At 43.9% G+C, this 22504-nt stretch overlaps 1 protein-coding gene across 1 annotated transcript in view; it reads left to right on the forward strand.

Annotated features, from left to right (window-relative positions):
* TADA3 (transcriptional adaptor 3) overlaps positions 1 to 22286 on the forward strand; it is an 84940-nt gene extending 62654 nt beyond the window's left edge. Inside the window, exons 8-9 of the mRNA XM_086939377.1 lie at positions 5574 to 5759; positions 19496 to 22286. Coding sequence (XP_086795503.1) covers positions 5574 to 5759; positions 19496 to 19688 — 379 coding nt within the window. The 3' untranslated portion in view covers positions 19689 to 22286. The remainder of the gene's footprint in view (positions 1 to 5573; positions 5760 to 19495) is intronic.
* Positions 22287 to 22504: the final 218 nt, after the last annotated feature.

The raw sequence follows: 22504 nt of genomic DNA on the forward strand, positions 1-22504 counted from the left end.
GAAGGTCCTTCTCCTACCTGGCCGCCAAGACCTGGAACTCCCTCCCTCCCGACCTGCGCCTGACCCAAGACCACCTCTCCTTCAGGAAGAAGCTGAAGACCTGGCTGTTCGAGCAGTAGCGGCACCCCCCCCACCCCCCCCCCCCCCCCCCACCCCCCCCAGCGCCTTGAGACCCTACGGGTATGTAGCGCGCTTTATAAGTGTCACTGATTGATTGATTGATTGATTAAGTCTATCCTAGTATAACTTTTACAGCCCAGGCAGGAAGATTAAGGTCTAGTGAACACAGTCGGTCTTTCTGGAGTCGAGATGATGTGGCACGATGGCGACAGCTGTTGCTCTGAAGCGCCCCCTTATACGACTGATGTTTTATAGATTTTTCTTGTGACCGCTTTTGCTGTGGGACAGATCCTACATACGCTCTACTTGGGCATAGAAGGCTCTTTTTATAAGAAGTGACGCACAGTGATTTTAACTTTTGTGGGCGTAAGTCAAAAGAAAGATGAAAAAGCAATGTTTGCTGCACCACTGCCAATATAAAGGGAGTGTATGGTTTACATGCAGTAACTTTAATTTTCTCCAATGTACCTCCAAAAATATAAAGAGTTCACCAGACGTGGTATTCAAGTTTTATTGGTGCTCATTATTATAGTAATGAGAAACAGGAGGGGATTATGCGGCCAATGCACAGTCACCCGGAAAGGTACAAATGATTGATGATAAAGTGCTATCCAATCAATTAAAGCTGAATGTGGAACAATGTAGATTGTGCATGGTTTGAATTCTCAAAGTGGGGATGAGTGCACATGGTGTGCTTGGCTCCAGTTCACATGGTGTGAATGTGGGGATGAGTGTAGGGGTGGATGGTTAATGAGTGAGATTGGTCAAGAGGTGCATGTAAATGCAATAAAAGTCTGGCTTAGGAGTCGGATCTAGACTGAATCTGTTTCTGAGGTTGAGAGTGTGTCTACTTTCATGGGGGAGGTGTGGATTTGTATTGGTCCCTGTTCACTGGCCTAAGGACTCCCCTGTCTGATCATCAGAGGGAATGAGAGTAGGGAATCATCTAATGTAACATTTCTTGTTATTGTCTGCGACCTTACATTCTCCAGGAGGGTCTTCCATTTGGGGAGCTTTACAAATGTCCATGTTGATGTTGTCCATGTAATCAGGATTTCTTCCAGGTCTGGTGGTTTGGTGTATTCAGAGGTTTTGCCATCAACTATAATTTTGCTTGTCCATTAGTTCCATGTTTTCTGGTGTCCCTTAAAATCGGCCATTGTCTGATTACGACGTATCTTGAGGGACTGTGAGTTTTTGACGTATGTGCCAGATGTCTTCTCACCAGTGTAGGGTGAGTAAAGTGAGGATTCCAAGTCTGCAATTCGTTTGTTCGTAGATTTCATTTGTTGGTGCAGTGTGGTGAATTCTGTGTATGTTGTAGACACCTATGAGTTCCTCAAGGTCTTTGTAACGTTCACAGTTCCTACCAAGATATTTACTGCAATGATTTCTCTTATTATGGCCTCTAGTTTGATTTCTTGTGGTTTGGAATGTTTGGTGGGTATAGGTTGTGTGTCTCCCTTCACTACCTCCGTGAATGCAACTGCCCTGCAGGTCTGGAGGCTGACATTTCTACTAAAAGGATGCTGGTATTGGTACTGAGTCAGGGAGAGCGCATTATAAGGCCTCTTACCTTGTCTATCAAGACCCTAACACTCTTAAGCAGCCATAGTAGGCCTCTTTTGAAACTCCTGCATTTGTGATGCATCAGGTATCGTAGTTCAAGTTGGCAGCCAAAAGTTTAATACACCAGGATTTGCGTTTGTTTTCATCTGTCTCTAAGCTTCTTGAATTATCTGTACCTGGAGGGTCTGTTGCCACTATTCAGGAGACCTGATTTTTTCAGCAAAGGCTGGTGTTCTGTAGGAGGTGTGCGGTGTCTGGAATGGTGATCAGCATCTGTGCTATTCCGTCTCTTTTACTCTTTTTCTATTCCTGCCTATCACCACCTTACAATCTGTGCCCCTTTTTGTCATTGTCTTATGGTATGAAGTTGCTCCCAGTGTGCGCTGACGCAGAGGCCGCGGAGTCTATTGGGCCCACCGGTCACCCTAGGTGGCCTCCCACTTTGACTGGATGGGCAGTGTGTGTGTTCGGACAGATGGTGTGTGCGTTCAGTGTCCCCGATGGAGGAGGAGAGCCTTAGGCCCATAGTACTTCTAAGCCCTGATCCTGGCATCGATTAAGTGTATCTTCCTGTGTCGCCGCTGCCTCCATCACAGCCTGTCTGTTAGAGCCTTACAGGAACACTGCCATCTTGAAGTCATGGCTGTGCCGACTTGTCTATTTACTATGTTGCCCTTCTTTGAGAAGTCCCTAGAGGTACAGTAGCTGTCTCAGTGATTTAAATTTGCATTCTCCCAGCCCTCTACTTGGTCACAAAACGGAGGCGCAATCTGGCTTTATCACAATATATGCTCAACGGAGATCGGCATAGTAAAGCGTGATAGTGGAGCTGCGCAAATATGCTACCTGTGACCATGTATCCATTTGTTTCTCTTGGGCCATTCCTTATCAGTGTTATCAAGTAAAGAACAAGGGCATTTCAATCATGTAAACAAATGACGAACGGTACATTTAGAGTTTGACCACTGTTGATTCGGATGACCAATAATATTTTTTTTTAGCAGGCCTTTAAAACCGGTTAAGTTATAGATTTAGTTTTATACTCTTTGTTACATGGACCCACCTGTATATTGCTGGTGTATGCAGTACATGCAGTGGTGTACTTGCTTCAAACCATTGGTTTGATTTGGAATTTACTTGTTAACAGTTTTACTTCTGAATAGCTTCCATCACTCAGTATCGGTTGCGTAGGACCATGCCAGAAAACTTCCCTTTTGTCTTTTTGGCCATGTAAACTTTCAAAGTAGTTGGAGCATTGCAGCAAGTTCATCAAATTGGTTTGAGCGTTTGAATTTGAGTTTCTGGGTTCTGGAAAATGTATGAGATTCCTTACAAATGCTGCTTTCACTCCTCCTTTTTTTATTCTCAGTACTTTAGCTTGCCTGCTTCTTTGTGTTCAGGAGTTAGATGCCCTTTTGATGCCTAGGGCAGACAACAACAAAAACACTTTGCAAGAGAGCTGGAGATGTGTTCCTTGGTACCCTTCAAACGTATCATCCAGGCAAGGTCTGTGGCTCGCTGGAGAAAAGGGGGTCGTGAGACATTACGAGATTGTACTCGGACAAACTTTTTGTCACTGAGGACACTTGCGCGCAGTTCTCGGTGGGGCCTGGACAGCCCTTCAGTATGCTAAAATTGGTAGTTCGGCTCATGCGATATGGCTGGGTTTCCCCGAAGCTCCTCGACAATCAGATATGTTGCAAATGTTGCTGTCGGTGAGTACTGCTCAGCGATCGATGTCCGATTTGTAGGGCACTCAATGGCAACAGAGTGCGGGGCAACTTTCCAGCCAGGCAGGTGCGGTTGGCTGTTTTAGAGGACCACTTGACGGAGAAAGAATGGAAGGAGGTATGCACACTTACTAGGTTGGTGTTGTGTAATAGCAGGTTTAAGTTGATTCTCTTCAGATATGTACTGCACTTATCTGATGCCACTTAAGCTGAGCAGAATTGATGCCAGTAGGTCGGCAGACTGCCCAAGGTGCAGGAAGGTGGGTGCCTCCTTTCTACACATGGCCTGGCTGTGTCTGATGGTGCGCTCCATTTGGGCGACTGTGACGGCGAGACTGACGAGATTGACTGGTATCGTGGATGAAGAGACCCTTAGAAGGTTTAGCAGCTAGTGTTGGTTGTTGCCAAGAGCCGCATTGCAATGGGCTGACTGAGCCCGCTAGCCCTCTGTGTCCCTGTGTAGTAGGGATACAATTGAGTGGCCATAGCTTAGGAGACTCACATTAGATTGGCCTGGAAAGATGATGGTGTGAGGAAGATTAGACATCTGGGCAGTTATACTGGAGGCATTGTAGGTGGCCGAGGGGGGGGGGTCTGGGGATCTAGTGTAAGGGTGCAGGCTATGGATATGGGTACACAAGGCGCACACGCAGAGGGGATGGACGCCTGCATGGAGTCTGCAGGGACTGCTGCAATGGAGGGGTGATGCGGTAGACAGTGCGGAGGGGGTACCGGGAACTTCTTTTGCAAATCCACGGCTTGAGCAAAAAGATACCATAAGTGTGTTTACTGGTATTTTGGAGGGTGGGGGGGTTATGACTACCCTGGGGGACTGGAGGTGGAGAAAATAAATGACTATTGATATTGCAAATATGTTTACTATGATGATTGCTTTTTGTTGTGTATCAGTGAAAAGAATACAAACATGTTTAAAGTAAACTGCAAATATATTCTCTATAACTGTGTGCCCATAATCGTTCCATTCACTGTTATTTCTTCTGTCCTATCTATTGGCAGTCTATCTGCAGGATGGCACTATTCTTTCAGGGATACTCAACATGGTCCTTCTAGTTCATTTGTATGTTTTTAATCCCAAATTGTAATTTCACTGATAAAATAGAAAAGCCAAAACAGTTTGGCTGGTGGTCCCTGGAGGCTAGGGTATGTAACGAGCATCACTAGGTGGACCCTAAACAAGTTCTGTCCTTCGTCCTATAATGTTTTTGAGGACTCCCCAAGCGAGTTACAATACCTAAATGATCTCCTCCTTCCCCTGACACACCTCAAACAACCTGCCTGCACTCAACATTCTGTTGTCATCACAGGCTCTGGCCTGCAAGCTTGAAGACTCATGACCAGTCCAGCATGAGCCAGGGTACGCAGACATTTACTGAAATAAAACTCTTACAAATTACATGCAGCTTTTAATGAATAAAACAATGCTTAAAATGGCAACTCTGTCTAAGGCACATAGGGGCTGATTTATAATTAGTCGAGCAGAAGTCTGTCAGGGCGATGGAGTAAATGAGTCTGTCGCACTAACAGTCACTGCCCACCTAATTTAGAAAAGACCCCCCCAGCTGGCAGTCGTTTGTTCATTAAGCTTTGACAAGATCCGCTGCCACTGGGGTACCTGCCAATGCTTTGTTAAGTCATTTGTCAAACATATTTTTTTTCTCCCAAAATAAGATTCCAAAGTGTGATTTTCTTTTTGAAAATGAAAAGGAAAGTGCTGTGACAGGGCGAGGGGTGTATTAGACAGTTTTCATTGCCCCTTACTTAAGGGATTTATCTGCCCTGTATGTCTGCCATCTAAATAAGGTGGGCAGATATATTTGTCAAGCTCCAGCGGCCTTTACAGTAACTGGACGTTGGAGGAGTGTAACCATGGTGATGATGGAATAGTCTCCACTGTGGTTACACCAATCGTCTGCCCCCATATAAATCGAGCGGGTGGACCATTATGTTAGTGATAAGGAAACTCTGTCCATGTTGAGATGGAGAATCCTTACAGCCGACATATAAATGAGCCCCCAGTAATCCAACATCTCTGAAACTAATAAGAATACATTCACAGGGCCTGAATCTGGTACATACTAAGTTTTATTGGTAGCACTTAAGCTGTAATTCAATGACAACCTTTTGGTTCTACAGCGTCCCACACACCAAGTCCCTGGAGGGTCGTATTAAGGAGGAGCTGATTGCGCAAGGCTTGCTGGAATCTGAGGATCGACCAACCGATGATTCAGAAGATGAGGTTCTGGCAGAATTGCGCAAGCGGCAGGCAGAGCTGAAAGCTCTCAGCGCTCATAATCGGGCCAAAAAGCAGGAATTGCTCAGGTAAGATCAATGAAATGTGTTGTAGAGTTTGACTTTTGAAACATTAAACATTTTGATTTAGATTTCTACATCTGTAATATTTTATATACCAGTTATGGTGTGTTGAATTCTATAAAAGGCAATAAAAAAGTTTATTGAACAAAGCTCATCATACTATACAGTACAAGAAGAGACATTGTGAGCAAGAGAGCAAGAGAGCATGGCACAGTACAGAGGATGAGACGTAGAATGGACAGGAAGCATCTGACAGCAAACAATGGGTATTCTGGCACTTTTACGGCTGCCAAAAATGCATCTAGCTCGTCGACTCCCTATTGTAACGACTGCCCAGCCTAGCTTCTGCACTGCTTTATTCCCCCGGAGTCGTGCACTGGTGTTCTCGCCAGGGTCCCACACCCTTTCCTACTTTCTTGGACAATCTCTACTTCGGTAGGCTACTTCCTCAGCCCTCTGGCACCAGTCTAGATCTGCCTTCTGTTCAGCAACACTCGGGGGCAAGGGGTCACCCCCCCCCGCTCCTTGCAGTGTTACGGTTTGCAACTCCAGCCACCATCCAGCCTGATCTTGGTGTAGCGGAGCCAGGCTTCTTCTCCCTGTATCATAGGTATCAGCCGTTTGGAACACCTTTGCTGACATAACCTTGGACATCACATTTGTCACCCCCACCAGAAACCCTGTATCACAGGGCATTCCCACAAGATGTGAAAAAATCTGCCCTCCTGGGTGCAACCCCTAACACATAGCAACGTCTCAGTTGTCCCTATTCTGAGTGCCTGACTAATATACCCTGTGGAGAATTTTGAGCTGCACTAGTGTGAATCTGGCTCGGATGGCTATTTTACGTGGTCCCTTCAAGGCCTCAGTCCAGTTGTCATCTATGTCTCCTAAATCGTCCGCCCAAGTTCTTCTTAGGGGTCCCAACAGGTAGGGGTAGTTATTCATCAGTTTCCAGTAAATCACACATACCCCACTGTCCGGAATGGGTTCTGTGAGCAATTGGTCCTCAGTTATAAGTTGCGAAATCGCTCAGCATCAGTAATTTCTTATTCCTGACTAAGGGCCTCAAATCTTATTAGCGACTCGTTCCTCCATATGTCTTCCAGGCTTTTGATCCCTATCGTCGCTCACTGTGAAAAGCCCTTAAGGTTGGCTATTTCACCTAGTTGGTCACTGTGCCACAAGGGTGGTCATGACTGTAAGCCTGCCTCTCCAGCCCAAGGAGGCTTCAGCCTCACTCCAACACCTAACCACTGTTCCGGTATGTTTTGGCAATTCTTTTACCATCCAACGGCATTAGAGGATGGACACTTTTGCCATCTAGGTTTGGGCTTGTATATTTGCAACTTGTTCTTCTTAAAAAAAAAAGTATTTCGAGTCAAGAGATGTAGTGACTCCTCTTTTAGTTGGAAATGTGCATGGGCACCGGCCCTATTGTTTTTTTGTTTTTTTTGCCATCAGATTCAAGCATGCACCGATTGAAATCCGTGTTCAGCGCTTAACAGTGATTTTCACCAGGCCCTTCGAATCACTGGACTCCTGTTTTATTGGAAGAATCCACTGCATCAAATCCTCAATCCCGCTTCCGTCTTCATTTACACCAGATGGACATTGAAATCCTGACTCCCCGAGACACTTCACGGCCAGTACTCTGGCCCCCTCTGGAGCCCTCCAGCCTGTTGCAGAGAAAGCCAAGTCAGTGATGGAAAGGACACCCTTCCAATATTGTCTCTAGGGCCATTCCAAGTTCTCCTGGACTGATCAAGCCTCCAATATCTGCCCCTCCCTCTCGCACAGCAGCTCCAGGTGGCCTAACTCACATTCTGGTCGAAGAAGACCAAGACAACCCCGATATCTTTGGGGAACGCAACGTCGCAGCCGCAGAAGAAGCCAGTCCCTCCGAGGCCCAGTTGATCCAGCCCAATTCAGAGGCTGGTCCGAGTCGAAGGGGAACTTCCTTCAAGAGCCCAAGGCTTTAATCACGGAAAACTCCAACCCTGTGGAAGGTCCGCACCCACATACAACCCACGGTCGCACAGCGACCACATTTACAGGCTGAGCACCATCACATTAGGGGTCAGGTGTCAAACCTAGAATATCTAAGAAATGAAAGGAGGACCCCGCTCAGGACAATTGGGGACTGGGGGGATAATAATTCTAAAACAAACTCGGGCGTCCCCTCAACAGAAAACACACAAGTTGAGTATTTTACCCAAGGAACAGCATGCCGTTATTTCGGCGGGAAAGGTAAAGTTACAATATTTTGAATTCTAATCTCTAAGAGCGTGCTTCACATAGGGAGGCAAGGTCTATGGAACAACAGTCTTAAGTATCTACAGTGACCAAGTCTATAGTGCATAGCATATCTAAGTATATAATTTTTTTTTAGCCATAAGCATTTTAAAATTCAAACATAAGCATTAATTTCTACGACAATGAACAACACAGATAAAACACTTTCGAGTGATTTAAAGAGATATTTTCCACACCATGAATTTCGTAAACCTCTGTTGTATATTTATTACATATTCCAAAACAAATTAATATTCATACAGTATACAAATTCTTAAAAAACATGATTATACATTTCATAAAAACAGATTAAAACAAGAATCACAAGTCTTGTGATTCTTGTTTTAATCTGTTTTTATGAAATGTATAATCATGTTTTTTAAGAATTTGTATACTGTATGAATATTAATTTGTTTTGGAATATGTAATAAATATACAACAGAGGTTTACGAAATTCATGGTGTGGAAAATATCTCTTTAAATCACTCGAAAGTGTTTTATCTGTGTTGTTCATTGTCGTAGAAATTAATGCTTATGTTTGAATTTTAAAATGCTTATGGCTAAAAAAAATTTATATACTTAGATATGCTATGCACTATAGACTTGGTCACTGTAGATACTTAAGACTGTTGTTCCATAGACCTTGCCTCCCTATGTGAAGCACGCTCTTAGAGATTAGAATTCAAAATATTGTAACTTTACCTTTCCCGCCGAAATAACGGCATGCTGTTCCTTGGGTAAAATACTCAACTTGTGTGTTTTCTGTTGAGGGGACGCCCGAGTTTGTTTTAGAAACCTAGAATATCAACAGCAGCCTTCTAGTCCACCACTGCCTTCTGGGTGTGTTCGGCACTGACTGAAAGCTTTGGAGCCGACAACCCTCCCTTCCGCAGCCACAATGGCCCCTCTTTCGAGCCGGCACGGTCCTTTCCTCCGGCACTGCAGTCTACGCCTCCACTGAATCAGACATCCACACCAAGAACACCATCGGCACGGAAACAATCAACATGGGCACCGAGGATACCATCACACCAAAACTATTGACCACGTTGAGGGCTCACTCGACTCCAAAGGCACACTCTGGCGCTAAGACGTCATTGACCTTTAGCTCAGAAGATTAGGAGCAACCAATTCTTCAACGCTTAAAAGAGAGATTAGATGCTCGACAAAAGTGACAGTTTATCCACCCCCAGACCTGCATCATTTCCACCAAGCTGCCACCGAAGCACCAGGACACTGTTCCCAAGAGAAGAAAATTGACTTTTGAGGAGCAGTTTGCTCGGGAGCATCCCCCACCTCCCAAGCATAAAATACGTAAAAACCAGGGCACTAGCCACCTTACTGCTCCTCCTCCGCTTCCTCTTACTTCTCCTTCACTACCACCTCATGCACCACCTCCTTTATGCACATTGGAGGGGTCCCCACATTCTTTCTATATGGGGGTAGCCCACTCCATCCAGCTGACCCTTTTGATGAACTGTATGGTCCAGAGCCCAGAGATGACCTGCGGGATAACTGTGACGTAGATCCCCTGGGTGATACACACCTGGATCTGTATCCAGCCAAGCCTTCATCACTGATGACACTATTACTAACCATGAGGTCTGTAGGAAGCTGGCTCTGTAGAAGGTATACCACTAGGTTGTTATAAAATGCACAGAGTCCAGAGATCCCCCAGAACTGAGCAGGGCTCAATGTAAACCCAAAGTGCTCTATTAGTGATGGTGTGAGCGAGCAGCCTTAGGCCTAACACAGAAGAGTGTAAGATATGTATTGCACACAAATGACCAATAATTGACTCACAATTCAAAAAGGAGATCCACACAAATTTTATAAACATAAGCTTTGTTCTGATTTTATTGTAAGACCAAGATCTTTGCAACAAGGAAAGTACGGTTTGCAGGAAAATACTTGAGACTTTAAACGCCGACAATTAATTGCAATTTTTGAACAGTTCAATGTTATCCTATTGAGGAAAACAATAATGTGGTTATAAAGGCAAGTATCCGACTTACAGTTCTAGCCTTCGGGACCAAAGGTCAGCAAGGGACAAGGGTCAGATGAGTACCAAAACTGCACTACCAGTGGGACAGAGGTGACTGCGTACAGAGGTCAAAATCGGAGTTCGGCCCAATGCATTTCAATGGAGAGTGGGGGTGCTTGAAGCCACACTGCTTGCAGGTAGGTAAATGGGTTGCAGGAGCTAAGCTTTGAAGGTTAGAGCAAGCACAGGGGGGGACAATAAAGCAACATCAAACATACACTACCAGCGGCACAGGGGCGGCCGATTGCTGGATGCGATTACAGCGTCGGGCGCCCAATGCTTACCAATGGAGAACTTGCTTTAAACAAACAGGCTGCAGGCATCGCACCAGAGGTTGCAGGAGGGAGACCAACAACAGAAGAGTTAAGTAGAAATGTAGGGATCGTAGGGGCACTGTTGGTTTAGCTCACCAAGACCCAGGGGCTTTGGGTGCAGGGGGACCTGTAGACCTCTGATTCTTCTTTCCGGAGCCGGTCTGGGGGACTCTCTGGATTCAGGCTGCAGGCATCGTGGAGTCCAGAAGTGGTCAGTAGAAGAATAGGACTTCTCTTGGGTAGCTATACACAACAAAGTTCATCAACTCATACATACACCGAACACACTATATATATTCTAGGGTATATACAGCAAATGGCTAAATCAAGTCTAATCTAAACCACTAAACTCGAGATGTAACGTTTACAAATTATTTAATTTTAAAAAATCTGTATATCACACAATATTCACAAAAGTTTATGAACCACGTACATTGTACACACATGTTAAAACCCGGCGAAAAAACATTTCATTAAAACAAACAAATACATGGGGGACCCTGTGTGTTGCACAGATCTACATAAACTGTTGCATAAGCTGATACAACATTGTACATCAAGTTAATATGCTGGTGGGTATAACGATTTTATTTCTTCCCAGACTTCCTTGTGGTTGGATTCAGATAAAGTGGCGTGGACGCGTTTCGGTGGCAAATCATTCAATTGAAAACCACCTTCATCAGGACATAAGAGATAAGGGATTTCTTTCCTCCTCCAGATATTACCAGAGTTAGGTTCACTCTTGGTGTAGTGTTTAGAGACTCCAAAGCGCTGATATATGTGGCAACAACTTTTCTAGATATTACCACTGTCCAAGTACCATATTCGTCGTAGTGGTACCTCTCACAGCAAATGACACTTATTTGCATATAGTGAACATCCTGTCTATTTTTTTGAACGGGAATCTTCTCCTCCCGTTGCTGCCTTTTACTGGATTCGGGGCAGTATATAGCCCGCCCAGTGGGTCATGCAGTTTACGATTTAAAAGGTAGTTTCCGTCACTCTGTCGGTCTAAACATGCATCTGAAACACTCAGTTGGTCTACACCTGAAACAGATGCAGGTTTGGTTATCTCTTTCTTCCTGAAGAATGCATGGACACCCTGAAAGAAGCACGCAGACCCACTCTGTAAACCTGTTATGCAGCCAAGTGGAAGAGTTCTGTCTATTACTATATGATCTAAGCACCTTGACCCTCTTAAACTTATAGTCCAGGAGATTATGCATTACCTTCTCCACTTCCAAAAATCTTGCCTCGCTTACACATCGATTCATCTTCCCTTTATCTCAGCTGACATGCAGAGCAGGCAACACTCTTATTTATTCAAGATACTATTCGTCAGAGCTTTCAAAGAATTGCTTAAACAGGTTATTCAACCAAGGGTACCACCATCCACTATATGGAACCTTAATGTTGTCCTTACCAGTGTCCTTGGAACCACTACACTACGCTACACTACACTTATGCCTCTTCCAGTTCCTCTTCTGGAAGTTCGCCTTCTATGCCGCTTTTGCATCTTTATGACATTTTAGCAAATTGCAGACCCTCACTTTACAGGAGCCTTTCTTCCAAGTTCATAAAAAAGGGCTGTCCTCAGGACCAACTCTCCGTTCCTTCCCCCTTCCACCTCAACCAGACCACAGACCTCCATTTATTTTTCTCCTGCCACAATAGCAAGTAGAAATGGTCCTTCACACCCCAGCTGTCAAGCAGCCTCCTTAATATATTGACGACACAGCAACTTTTTTGTTGCTTTTGCCAAATCACACATAGGTCGAGCTCTTTTTGAAACAGGCGTATTCAGGTGTATAAGAGAATTTTGCAAGCCCCTCCCAGGCCTCATCCATATGAACGAGAAGACCCACTATGACTTTCCTTGGAAATATTTGCATAGCTTACATTTGTGAGGTAGTTACTTGGTCCACTGCATACATGTTTACCTAGCTTTACTGTGCGGGTGTCTAGAGTTCATCAAACTGTTCTAAGAACCTTGTTTCAATCTTCTGCAACGCTCATGTGCTAACCATTGGTTATGGAGAGTGCTTCTTTACAGATTCACAGGCTCCCACCACCTCCCTCAAAGACTTTGGTTGTTGCAGACATTCACCTCTTTGCTTACTTACTTAAACTCTTGTGTGTACCTTCATGCATGGTCACCAAACTGTCCTATCTACTGCTCTATCTCTACCCTCACCGCTGTACAGAAAACAATCTAACAAAGGAGCTGCTGCCCATGCGCATTACCAACTAACGGAGGAGTTTCTATACTGTGTGACTCAAAAGACTTATTAGAAGAAAAGTAAGTTGCAGAGGGCCGAGCCCGACACTAGATTTCAGATAGAGACTTCTAGTCGCAGATTCCTCACCGTTTTAATATTCCCTAGCCATCAGAAGAGATCTGGAATCTTTTTTTTCAGCAGTACCCCTGCAAGGCCTTAGGGGCGCCATTTGGCTTCGCACTTGCACCGTTCCAGAAATGATGTACAGAGCCTATATAAGCACCTCTAGGCTGCGCTGAAGTCATATACTTTTTTCCGCACCACAAAATTCATACCCGGAGCTAACTCTCCTCTGTTTGAGACCCTTACCTGTTCCAAATCTTTTCATTTTCAGTGTGCAAGGGAAATATTACATTCCAAAAAAACGGTTTTAAGCCCTGTAAGGACTGTCACTAACAAATTCCTGACCGATCCTCCTAATTTTTTTGGTGGTGCCTTGGGTCGAGTCACAACTTCAAGGCCTGCAGGGATTGCGCATCGATGAACCCAAATGCCATGCGAGACTGCAAGGCAAATCGTTTCAAGAACAAGCACCGAAAGGCTCTGCGATGCGACTGGTCCAGGTTGAAAGTTCGGTTGGTCCTGTTCCAGATCCAGAAAAAAACACAAGAAATATAAGCCAGACTCGCCCCACTTCCCGCCACTCACACTCTCCTTAGAAGGCACAGGCAGCACCATACATCTTGATGTCGCCCCCGAAGTTGAATGATTTCAGAGCCTAGCCTACAATTCGTCCCGGCCCAACCTGAGTTTCCAGGGCCCCCTGCTACACCGAAAGAGATGGAAGAGTTCAGCAATTCCATCCTCCGACTGTTTGGACCCTTGCCAACTCCATCTGGTGCGCCTTTGGGCCCCACAGATCCAAGTGATTCTCCGTTGGGTTTGCTATCCGTTCCAGTTGAACCCTTCGAGATCATCACAGGGCGACCTCCAGCTTCAGTTCGAACTCAGCCCATGGCAAACCGATCCACACCGGTTCCTGGCACTTTAATGTAGATGCCAGCTCCATTTGCGCCGGAAGCCTGGTTAGCTATCACCTTTTCCTACTTCAAGTCAGTACAGGTTTGCTGAAGGGCCCACTTTCTTCCACTCAATCTGCCACCTCTACAAGGGAGAAGATAAACCCTCTGGGTGTTATGTTCTCATACACGTTCGCACCCCAGCATGCAGCACAGCCTGCACCAAGGGTGAAATTTTAAAGACTACTACTGAGGTAAGTGCCATCATGAACTGCATCTACCATGGTACATTGGGGCAAAGTGAGTGCTGGAATTTGAGGCGGTGTGCTGCCACCCTCCTCCTGTTTGAAAAGTTTCCTTTGAGCTACTGAGCTGACAAGCTTGTGTTGATGCATCTGCGCCGAGGGAGTGGTACAGAGACCTGAAAAGACTTTGGGTAACATTTCCAGCACCCCCAAAACAACATGTTGCTATTTGCTGGTGAAGGAATGATTCCAGAAACACGTGCCTAAAATTATACAGCATAGGTTGCACCAACAAGGGTAAAAAATTTAAGACTACTACTGAAGTGTTATCATCCACAGCATTTACCATGATGCATTGGGGCAAGCTGAGTACTTAATGTGTGACTTTGTATGGATCAAGGTATGTGTACCAAACAGGTGGAGGGTACAGATGAAAACCTAGACTTGCTCGGTTTTGTCCAAACTATCTCAACCCAGCCACAAACGAGGCCATACATTTGACCTGGTCTTTACATATGACACTAACATTTCAGAAGGTAACCTCACTGCCCAAACCTTGAGTGGACCTCAATTTCTAAAAGGGTTAAGAAAACCATTTTAAAATCTGCCGCAGGGTGTACCGAAAGGCTGCTTGTAGTTTTCATCACTGTCTGACTGTTCATCCAGTTACCAGGACACTTGCAGTAGTAGCCACATTTAACTATAAACTCCAAAACTAACAAGGAAGGATGCCGACAAGTTGTACAATGTAGACCTGTCAAAAATGTAAAGACTGAGCTGAATTTGGATCATCGATGGAGAAAAAACCTGTGCAGCGACTGATAAACAGACCTATAAAGGTTATCTGAGAGAATATCACAGAGCAGCCAAAAGGCAACAACAGCTCACTATACCACTCAAATCAGTTTAGCCCCAAGCCAAACAAGAGAGACCATTGAAATAGTTACAGAAGTAATTTAGCCAGGACCTCTGGAGTCCAAGCTTCTGTCCGACCTTCCTTTCCAGGTCCACTCAGCCCCTTCACTAGCAGACTCCAGAAAGAGATTCTGGAGGTGGCTCTTTGACGGAGACACAGTGCTCAGATATCCCTAGGGGTGACAGTGTTGCGCTTTACAATGCTGTTTGATTGATCAATACTGTGAAAACCGAATAACTTTCTATAAAAAAAATTGAGTTAAAGAGATGATATTTTTGGGGGGACAGTCTCCTTGTCTTTTATCGGCATGGATCACTCCATATTGCAACATCTTTCTTGTTCTTTGCAAGGTTGAGCCTGAAGCCAAAAAGTTAAAAGCCTCAACTTTGCATGTGCAAATCTGTGTGGACAGCACAATGAAATATAGCCACTTAGATTTGAGTTTGGAATCAATGAATAGCATAAATGGTTCACTCCACCAAGAAATAGTGCCTAACATGTTAAACATGCAGTAAGTATGTTATTAAGGAAACCACCAGCCAACACACAAGTTGCAACAAATCATAGATTCATGTCAGATATCAAAGGTTCTAAGCACAATCCCACACTATTTCCCTAGTACAGTCCCAATTGCAAATCGCAACCTAATAAAGTTCAACCCATCGCTCATTTGAAATTCAATAACAAGAAACATGGAGAAAGATTGAGGGTTTTTGAAGCAAAGCCTTGAAAGTTGCTGCAGTCAAATTTTAGGAACCTTTTTAAGCCTTAAACTATTTCTGTTCAAGGAGGCATTACCATCCTTCCATATGACTGTTATTGGTCTCTACCCATAACAAAAGTGACAGGAATGAACCCAAAGGATATGGAGAAGGTCATATGAGGAAGCGGATAAAACGCTGAAATCATTGCAGGCCTCATACAAGGAAGCAATTTCAAGGGCCAAAGCAGAGTACTGTGCTAAAAGAATTCTGCAGGCACCTAATAGCACACAAACGTTCTTCACCATCATAAAGGACCTATCCCATCCAGCGTGTACGGGCAATAAAGTAACCGCAACACAAAAACTCTGCGACAATATCGCTACCCACTTTGACGAAAAAATCAACAAGATAGTTAGTGATCTAAACTCCAACAATAATAGCAGCCCTGACGAGGAAAAGGAACCTCCCACGAGATGAGCAACAGAAAGAGGAACCCAAGAACTATCTGCCACCCGCTTTAGAGTGCTTTCAAATCCCCACTGAGGATATATTTTACAACTTAAACCAAAGCGTTTCCTCCGGGTCCCCTTTGGACCCCCTTCCGCAGGCGAACTGGAAAGAATTCCAGTTGGAACTATTTCCCTGGCGGTGTCAGATTTGCTGCCAGTCATTAGAAGGGGGAACCGTCCCGGAGGCCTGGAAGCAGGCAGTAGTGACCCTGGTGCTCAAAAAGCCGTCACTCGATCCTAACTGTCCATCAAGTTTTAGACCAATATCTCTTCTACAGTATACAGTAAAAATTATGGAGCGCGCAGTTAGTAAGTCCCTGTCCCTCTATCTTGAAGAAAATCAACTACTAGATAAGGATCAATTCGGTTTTCCGACCAGGGCATGGAACGGAAACGGCCTTAGCGACGGTCCTGGATAACCTAAGAATGCGAGCTGACAATGGTAATCTGTCCGTTCTGGTATTACTGGACATGTCGGCCGCATTCGACACGGTAAATCACAGCATCCTGCTGAAAAGACTAGAGAACATTAGAATGAAAGGACGGGCGCTAAAGTGGCTGCAATCATATCTGACGGGCAGGCAACATGTGGTAACTGTTCCACCGTTCACCTCTTCCAAGACCCCAGTACGACATGGGGTGCCAGAGGGCTCTGCAATCAGCCCAATTTTATTCAATATTTAACTGCGCACTTTAATCCCAATGATTAAGTCCTTTGGCATCGACCTAGTCAATTATGCAGACGGTACGCAACTGGTGTTCTCTCTGGAAGGAAGCCAGGCAGTATCCATTGAGAAATTTTAGGAGTGCATGCTCAAGACCTCCAGCTGGCTTAGGAAAAACTCCTTACAATTTAACGGAGAAAAAACTGAGCTAGTATACTGCTCCACAAGCCAAAATCGCTCTGCCTTATCCTGCCGAATTCAGACTCACCCCTACGGGTAAACTACTGACCCTAGCCAGAACAGTGCTTAACCTGGGGGTTTTAATGGATGACAACCTCCAACGGGAATCACAAGTCAATAAAACAGTCGGTACGTGCTTCTCCTTGCTAAGAGCACCGCGCCAGATCTTCCCGCTCCTGCCCGCCACTTCCAGATCCCTGGTGGTGAGGAGTCTAATACTGAGCAGATTGGACTATTGTAACTCCCTGTATTTTGGAGCACCACAATCAGCACTACGGAAACTACAGAGGATCCAGTCTATAGCAGCTAAACTGGTGTTAAACAGGCAACGTAGGTCCTCAACCTCTTTAGCTCTGAAAGACCTTCACTGGCTGCCCATAAATGAGAGAATTCATTTTAAATCTATCTGTATGGTGTTCAAAGCAGTACATGGCCTAGGTCCAATATCCATGCAGGAGAAATTCACCTGGTACATTCCAGGGAGAAACTTACGCTCATCAAGTGCAAATCTGGTATCCACCACTAGATTTAAGAAGAGCAGGACAGGTGGTAGAGCCTTTGGGATAGCAGCCTCACGACTGGAATGCCCTTCCCCTGAACATTAGGCAAATCAAATCTCTGCTTCTATTTGAAAAAGCCTAAAGACATGGTTCTTCCTTAAGAACTAGCAATCCGAGCATTCCGCATCGTTAATAGGCTATCTTCATCCACAATGTCATCTGGGCAAGTCACAGCACCAGGATACCCGTAGGGTGAAAGTGCTGCGCTATATAAATGTAATAAATAAATACATATCTCTCAGAGCTCTTGAGGGATTTCACATGTTTGCAGCCAAAATGACAAGATGTTTTGGGCAAATTCCCACAGGCTTTCTGCTCTTCTTCTCTGCAGACTGAGCAGCTTCCACATGTGAGTGTTCCACAACAGGGAGAGACAAGAATCCAGACTTCATTGCCTAAGCCGGCAAGTCCCACACTGGTTTCTGTCACCAGGAAAGTTTTCATTCTTGTTTTCGAAGCTGGATTTACATCTTATGTTGAGGGGTCATCGGGAGACAAATTACTCCAGTAATCGTTATGCAGATGGCAATATGTAAACAGTGTTCTCTTCATTCTAAAAAAATGAAAACTATCAAATGGCACGCTAATTAGGAATGTGGGAGTCAGTTTGGACTCTAAGTGCTCTGTACTAAACTTTCTTAGCTAAACGTCCCTCTGGTCACTGTGTGGTTGAATCCAGTCTTTGGTTTTAGTTCTACGATGCTGCTGAGGCTTCGAAATCCTACGGCGAAAAAAACTGGATATTGTGTGTAATGGGTGATCAAACAAGGGCTTCGCGAAGATGTAGTGAGAGATTCATATTAACACGGTCTTTGATGTCCACAGTCCATGGGAAAAAATGATACAATGACGAGCGAAACCACTAGATGTCAGAATTAGCTAAGGTGCATCTTTTATAAAGTTCACATGGCAAAACTTCCATTACTATGCTAGGGATGGCTTCGCAAAGCATTAATACTCTCTCTTAGTTTTTTAATTCGGAACGCCAATAAGTAGCTTGAAGTACATAAATGTGCTCGATCTCCCCATGCAGAAGCTCAACGTTCTGACTTTCAGAGCTCTCCTACAGTTTCTAGTCCTAGAAATACCTTCATCCAGATTGACTCTTTAGATGCTGGACAGAGCCAGTACACCAAAACGCGTGATATGTTATGAAATATCCACAAAACTCAGAAATAGAATGGTAGAGGGGAGCTGTTAGGCATGGGATTGGGAGGGCTGCACAAACTAAGAAGTTCGACAAAAGCAGATGAGAAGGGTTACTTGGGGCCAAGCTCCACTGATAGGAAAACACACGAAGAACAACAGGAAATAGCGTGCTACAACCAGTAGAAATGGAGGAAAAGTAAGTGGCAAGCACGCAAACAAATGAAAAGTAAGGGCAGGATGTAAGCCCCTTTTAAGACTTGTATTGATTACAATAGATTTCACAAGCACAGTGCAAGCTCTATACAGGTGAAACCTAAAAACACTGTTAAATGTGCTGCTTGATCGTCTGTTGTACAGCTAAGTGGCTGGTTTGAAATTACTGCTAGTGCTGTGACTTTTCCATGCATTGTCTAATGGTTCTTGCCATTATTTTCCCTTGATTGTCATGGTTTGTGGCAGAACAGAGGCATGATTACTAGACTAGGTCTGAATGTTGAAAAATTATGCATATTTTGCCAAGTATAGCACAGTACCTGGTTTCGTCAACATGGCAATTGTCAAGTCACATTTCTAGACCTGACGCAACAGTATTTTTCTTTGCATATCACCGAGGATATGATAGCTTGAATTCAATAACATATTTTTGAAGGTTAATGATTTAGGATGAATTTCGATAATGTGTACTGCTAATCCGAAAGCTCGGCTCTGCTGTGGCCAACTATTGTAGCCAATCAGCTTTGTACTTTGATGCTGAGCAGTACCGCATTGTGGTGTGTGTTAAGACACTATGTAGTGTTTTTGTCTCTATTGTCCATAAATGAGAGCCTTGCTTTATTAACCTCCTCAATGTCTCTTCACTGCAGGTTAGCTAAGGAGGAGATGAATAAACAAGAGCTCCGACAGCGGGTGAGGTTGGCAGACAACGAAGTGATGGATGCATTTCGGAAAATCATGGCGGCCCGCCAAAAGAAAAGGACACCAACGAAGAAAGAAAAGGACCAAGCATGGAAGACGTTGAAGGAGAGGGAGAGCATCCTCAAACTGTTGGATGGATAGCAAGTTTTGTACAGGAGGAAAACACAGAACATCATTTAAGTTTCTGAACTGAACAAAACTTTCAGCAGCGCTAGTCAGGTCTAGCATTACATTATCGGTCCCCCAAGAAAGAGACATTCCCGCATACACCACGAGCTGGCGATGCAGCACCTTGGCCGCTCGGAATGCTCATCCAATGGATACATCAAATCAAGGAAGGAGGAAGCTGCACTATTGTGGTATTTGGCTTCCACAACTCCCATGTGCCATGTGTCTAGCAGTTGTTCTTTCTAGCCCCCCTCGACCCCCCTCATACTCCCATCACTGCTCCTGTTGTATATTCACTGTAACATGAAGGCACTGAAACCATTGTTTTTCTTCTTGTAGAAAGTGTCCCCTTGTCCCATGTGGTTTGTTATATTATTCTTATAAGCCATCGGTTTGCTTTCAGGATGGAATTTGTGTAGATCTGTATGAGGATTGATCTGTGGCTGGACGGAGCATCTCTGGAGGTTGTACACGCTGCTGGCCCGCAGTAGTGTTAGGTATTGAGGTCTGCTGTGAAAGATGTGGATGATGCAGGACCGGCTGCATGCGCCCTCTGATGTCATGGATGCACTGAGATCTGTTGCCACCATTTGGAAAACTTGTTTGGAAGTTGAGAGACTTTCACTGCTTTTGTAAACTCCTTTATACATATTTTTCCTTTAAACTTCTTGTGGAATTGTAAATATTTAGTGAATTTCTATAATTTGTGCATGATTGTTTGTTTGCAAACAGCTCTTTAGTCAAGAAATGAATTTCTCTTCGCATTGATTAGCATACGCTTCTACCCAAGGAGCCGTGTGCTGAGTTGTGTGTTTGTGTCTTTTAAGTGTGCTGCTGAGTGGCGTTTGCAAGACAACTCCAACCAGAGTTAAAGATAAAGTTATTTTTAGCTTGTCCTCAGGTGAAGTAGCTTCATTTACTACTTTATTTTATTATTAATGTAATTTAGGCTTTGATGTGATACAGTATTTGTCACAATTAAAGTTGTGAAAAATGTTGGCTTCTCTAAATTGGAAGGTTAGAGGAACTTGGCCTATCATTTCAACATTGCAGTTCTGGAATTTGTCTTGCTTTCAAAAAGGAGAAACTAGGACTCATTGGTTTCACTCTCGTGAGATATGATATGTCTTTTCATTTTGAACAGTAAAAATCATCTGGCGGTTGTCTTTGATTGCAAGAACATTTCAACAGCTTTGGGTTTGTCACGTGACCAGGTTAGTTGTAAATGCCGTCGTTTCTGTTTACAACTGCTTGCAAACATCACATTGTGCCTGCTGCTTCGTTGAGTTACAAGCTACAGCTGAGCTTCATTGCATTTATGCATTTTGTATTGCCTTGTTTGAATATGTGGTTCACGAACACTGGCTGTCCCTCCTATTCAACGAGCATCTCTTGGCAAAGGATTTCAAGTTTGGAGTGTGCTTTCTTGCAAAGACATAAGGCCTACTTGATATTATGCGTTGACTCAGGTGTAACATAATGGACATTTATATGTTGGTTGATAGTATTTTTCTGACCATAATTTTACCATCCAGTTAAAAGGGGCAATGGGTATGTGGAAGTTGTACAATATTTGTCATCTTTCATTCAGTGGCTTTGTCTTGATGTTTCTCCCTGAGGGCTGTGCATTATAGATTGTACAATATTCTTCAGGTTACACAATCGGAAATTAAAACCTGAGATCGTTTTAAATAAATAAAATCAGGTGTGCACACATCCATTTTATCATTAAAACAATCTAATGTCAGAGCCTCAATGTGGTGTTATAGTATCACAACATGTTGTTAACCTGTGTAGAGGATTCTTATTTGAGTTGTACTGAAATTGTTTCCTTGCTGAAAGGTGACTCAGGGCTTTAGGCAGCAGGGCATTAAAATGAAACTCCACCGATGACACAATCTTTTCTGACTGGTCATATATTAGGCAGCTACCATATACAGTGGTATTTGTCTTCCGACGGTCTTCCCGTTTTGCTAAAAGAGCCTCGGTTGTGCACTGTCTTCTTTGTATTATTAAAATAAGTTTCTTATTTAATATAAATAACTATTGCCAAATTGCTAATGAACAATGTTTTTTTTAATATGGGTACATTTTTCTAATTGTGAAATTTAAAAATGTGTAGCTGTGGTTGTGTTGATTGAGGCACAACACTTTAGCTTACTTAGTCTTTTTCCTTTTCTATGTATGTGGTTTTCGTCTTGGTCATCTTAAAGAAAACAATCCCAATCTTCACCTCCTTGCCCCTACCTCATTCTCTTTTTCAAAGTGAAATGGTCAAGAGTAATGAATTTCAGTCCTAGATAGCTCTTGTTTCATATGTCTGTGCAAATGCTGCACAGTTATTAAGGGTGTACAACCTTCCGTCACCAGAACACAAACCCGGCCTCTAAAGTAAGCCAGCAGATAACCTGAATTCATCATCTTCTATCCAGAGAGGTTAATGTTGGCAAAGATGATGATGCAATTTTGAATTCCTATGGGATTGTATTTCATAAAAGGTTTGTGTAGTGATTGCATTTTTTGGTCAAAAGGATCCTAAACTTTGTCATAATAAAAATTGAAAAAAGTGGATTTTCTTGTATTACTTTTTTCCTAGTTTCCCTCCAGGTTAGTGTATTTTGTACAATGAAAGCCTACCTGTGTGTCTTCTGTTAAAAAGAGAGCAGTGTAATGTCCAGTACATTATAAAGTATGAAGCGGGTTGGAGTTCACAATCTCTTTTCATTTGCAACTAATGGGCACGATGCTATGTAGCGGTGAGATGCGTTGTGTTATTTAGATGCTAATTC

This window comes from Lissotriton vulgaris, chromosome 9, assembly GCF_964263255.1.
Source record: "Lissotriton vulgaris chromosome 9, aLisVul1.2, whole genome shotgun sequence".
NCBI classification, from domain to species: domain Eukaryota; kingdom Metazoa; phylum Chordata; class Amphibia; order Caudata; family Salamandridae; genus Lissotriton; species Lissotriton vulgaris.